This window comes from Nicotiana sylvestris, chromosome 7 (genome assembly GCF_000393655.2).
Source record: "Nicotiana sylvestris chromosome 7, ASM39365v2, whole genome shotgun sequence".
NCBI lineage: Eukaryota > Viridiplantae > Streptophyta > Magnoliopsida > Solanales > Solanaceae > Nicotiana > Nicotiana sylvestris.
The window spans coordinates 27273816-27278187 of NC_091063.1; the positions used below are offsets into that span (position 1 = coordinate 27273816).

Below are 4372 nucleotides of genomic sequence, written 5' to 3' on the forward strand. Positions count from 1 at the left end.
AGATAATAATTGATCATGATATGACTTGGTCAAGATCAAGACTGGACTTAATGACACTTTTAGAACTTGATCTATTGTTCAACTATTTAACGACTTCAACTTATGCAGAGTAACAAATTTTTCTTAGGTATAGTAACTACTGCTCCTATTTCTGTAGCAAACGAGTCATGGTACCAGAAGAAGACCTTGAGACGTTTTTGGAACTGTTGCTGAATTCTGAGGTAATTCACTGCTGTTCTTTATGGAACTTTTCTTTATAGCTATGTTGTGTGGACTGTCCAAAATGCTGCCGCACCCATGTCAGATCCTCACCCAGTGATATTTTCGGAGAGTCCGAGTAACATAGTTTTATAGGATTCCTAATAAGTTTTCTTGCTTCATGTTGTTATTGCACCTAAGCTGTTACAGGAGAACCTAACACAAGAAGATCGTATGCTGAAAAGTGAAAGTGATCTTCACTGAAGGACCATAAACTTGCAAGATTGTACATGTATCTATTGACTAACATTTTTGTGCACGATTGCTAATTCTCTCTAAGTTCCTTCTGAATCTGTGTGACTATGAACTCTCTATTTACATTTAATTTCCTGAACTCCACTAAACCAAAAAACTGTCAAGTTTTGATTCACATAGGTGACTGATTTGTCTTTCTGAGATCTTAGAATTCTGGGCACCCTTCCTAGAAGGTGGTTTGGAATCTGGATGCTCTTAGTTTGTAAATCTTTTGATTGTCATGGTAATATTCACTGTTTATTACCTTAAAAAAAACATTTTTGTGCACGAGGAGCTGTATGACAAAAGGCTATGAAGAATCAATCAGTGGCTTTGAACGGAAATAATTGGACCTTGCGTCATACGACGAATTTCTCAAACAAAGGTGGAAGCAGTCTTCGTTGCAGACTTTGCATTGACAAAATATCGAACAAAGTGACTTGGTACAGACTAACGTAGAGGATAAATTGCAATCAGTTTATTCATCATCAACAATCTGAAGTAAGTTATAAGAGTGTACGACTTATTTCTATTAATTCAATTGTCAGCCTCTTTTTTCAACCTTGTTTTCGTTTTTGTTTTGTTTCTTTCATCTTCAGTACTCCACAAAATGAAAAGATAAAAACCACATTCTGGCCAGTTTGCATGGGAACTATGCTGACATTATTCTAGCTAGCTTAAGTTTTCTATTAGTTTCCTCAATCCACTTTTATATGTGGAGATAGGACGGACTTTGGATAACCATATTCCTTAAATCCAGTCACATCTAGAATTATCTTGCTGGGAGCCTCTGTTGGTGGTTGCCCTGGCCCTGGGAACAAAAACCATCGTTGGAACCATTCTAGAAATTCAGGGAAAAATATTCTGTAGACGAATAATGTCTTGAACCATGGTGGTTCTGTTAGGTAGTTGTCTCCGCGGCATGCACTCTTGACAATTGCTCTAGCACATTTTTGCACTGGCAGTATAGGAGTAACACTCATTTCAACCTGGTAACAATTGCAGCAAACGGGATGAATACCTGCTAGTATCTTCTTTGAGAAGAATGAGAGAACAAATATAATTGAATGACGTCTTCAAGACGTAATTAAATAAATAAAACTGTTTGTCTTTCTAATAGCTTAATAAAGGTTTAGAATTTTCAACTCAATGTTGCTAAGGCAATAGGTAAGTCTCTGATAAAAACTTGATATCTGATTCAGAAGAAGAAACTTACGTCTCTCATTACTTGGTCCACTTCCAACTTGCCCTCTGTTGTGAGAAATTTGCCTTTGGTCAACTCAGATTCAACTAGTCCAGGAGTGACTATTGTAATCCCAATTTGTGTCCCAAGTTCTACCCGCAACGTCTCATAGAAACTAATCATTGCAGCTTTACTTGCCTGTAGAAACACTGAATTATATTCAAGCTCAATGAGGCAGAAGAAGAACGTAATTCAAAGTCGTTGCCAGATAACATACATTATAGAAGCTGATTCTGGCTGCATTCAGAACACCAGCTGATGAAGTGATGGCTACGATTTTTCCCTTGGTTTCCTTCAAATAGGGGATGGCAAAATGGGTAGTATAAACTGCACCCCAGAAATTTATGTCCTGAGATTATAACATATGGCAAATTAATCTCTGGTTTTCCTTTCCAAAATGTTCATTATACTATGAGCAAACACCGAGACATGTACGCACTTCACTCGTGTTAGATGCTGCAATTGCTTTGACAAGGATACGGAGTTCAATAATGAACAGAAAAGGAAAAAGAATATGGATTTTACCATTGCGGGTGCAGCTTTGGTGACCTCTATAAGGTTCTCAAACAAGTATAGGGGCGTCACAGCAGCATTGGTCACCAGATGATCCACTACAGCAAATTTAGCAACAAAATCATTGACACTTAAACATAATTGACACAATTCTTTAATTTTACGTCCAATATAAGATGATCATTCGCTGTTAATAAATTTATTAGTTTTCTAAACTTACATCTACCAAAGTTACTTATAGCTTCCTCAATTAATCGCTGGCAATCTTCAACTTTGGAAACATCAGCATGCACAGGAACAACATCTGGAGATCCAAGCCAATAAGCCATATCTGCTACTTGCTGAAGACTTCTGCGCCTTCTTGCCGCAAGCACTAGACGAGCACCTCTTTTAGCATATTCATAGGCTAAATGCTTCAATTTCCATAACAAACTCAAATTAATCAACCAAGTCTTGCATATAAAAAAGACCTACTACTCTAATGATTATAAATCTAACAAGGAATAAGTTATATATATTGACAGTCTAAAGATTTTTTTTTTTTTTTTACCGATCATTGTAATTTAACCTGTAATATAAGATTACTTTAGCTATCAATTACAATGTTTATCAGAAATTTCACATTAATAACCTTATAAATGACCTCACTACATGTGCAAATATTCATACACCATAGGTAACAATATAACCGCTACGCATCCAAACAAGTTGCGGTCAGCTATATGAACATTCTCACTCGTGCATTTAAGCTTAACCATAGGTGTAAAGGAACTTAAATTCAGTAAGTAAAATGTTGGGTACAAACCTCGCCGATACCAGAAGAGGCCCCTGTGATGAGAACAACTTTACCAGCGACGTTTTCACTAAATATAGAACGGAAGATGAAGTGAAGAAACTTGAGAAAGAGATATAAAGGCATGAAGTGGATGAGTGCAGTTGTGGCCATATGAGGTAAATAAGCGTTCAAGATTTTGTGAATTAAATCCAAGACAAGCTCCATTGTTTCAGAACTTTTGCAGCAATCCTTCTTTCTCTTTCTAGGGGGGAGGAGAGGAAATATCTCGTGAAGTCCAGCAGATATAATGCTTAAAAGGCCACTAACACGTGGCAGCAAAAAGCACATAACCCTTGCATGCAGAAACTGCCACGTAAACTCTTTTTGTTCGAATTCCTTCGGGCACTGTTGCAGTCCAATTCATGTCCTCATCCTCGTCTCTCGTTGCCAAAACTAGGGGTGTAAATGGATCGGGTTGGTCCGATTTTTATCAAAATCAATTATATCGGTTTGGATTGATTCGATTTTGTCGGATTTTTCTGGTTTTCGGGTTTTTATTGCTTAAATATTATTTTAATCTTACTTTGTTAAATTTTTGATAAGTAAATATATATTTAGTAAAAATATAAAAAATTGACAAAAATTATCTATTAAAATATTTTATGAAAGAATTTTCTTAGTAACATATATTAGTTATTTTTTTTAGTCGTCTGATAATAATGTTTCGTTGATGTACACTTTCAAGGTTAACCGAATTTAGTAATTAAACATAAAAATCAATATGATACCTAAATAATAATAATAATAATCACTTTACATTCGAAAAAGATATAAAAATTTAGTAGATCTTAACATATGATACGAATGTGAAAGAACAAAGAGATTGACGCATTCAGTAACACTTGATGAGAAAGTGATCACACAATCCATTATTTAAGGTTAATAAATATGGAGCACTTCATATACTATTAAATATTATATCCTGCAGGATAATCCCAAATATTTCTAGACATTTTTTAAAGAAAACTCTATATAAAATCTTAAAAGTATATATAAAAATTATATATTTATATATCGGTTTGGTTCGGGTGGATTACTCAATACCAAACCTAATCGGGTTTTTTAGTCGGTTTGGTTTGACTTTTTGGTTTGGTGCGGTTTTCCTATTCGGTTTGTACACCCCTAGCCAAAACTAATTTTTTTTAAGTCAACATATTTGGCCAAACTTTTAGGAGCAAAAAAATATTTATAAGTAAAAGTGAAAATAATTTTTGAAAAATAAGAAAAGATAGTATTTTTCCAAAAGTATTTTTTTGAAAAATATTTTTTAAAAAAATAAATTTAAAAAT

The 4372-nt window shown here is 34.5% G+C and overlaps 1 protein-coding gene across 1 annotated transcript; it reads right to left on the reverse strand.

Moving 5' to 3' along the window:
• Nucleotides 1-894: 894 nt before the first annotated feature.
• On the reverse strand, nt 895-3276 carry LOC104217311 (11-beta-hydroxysteroid dehydrogenase A-like). The gene is made up of 6 exons (XM_009767525.2): nt 3054-3276; nt 2469-2661; nt 2261-2346; nt 1953-2084; nt 1709-1873; nt 895-1481 (listed from the first exon to the last, which is right to left on the reverse strand). The coding sequence occupies exons 1-6, from the start codon at nt 3246-3248 to the stop codon at nt 1191-1193; spliced, it is 1062 nt and encodes a 353-aa protein (XP_009765827.1). The 5' UTR covers nt 3249-3276; the 3' UTR covers nt 895-1190.
• Nucleotides 3277-4372: the final 1096 nt, after the last annotated feature.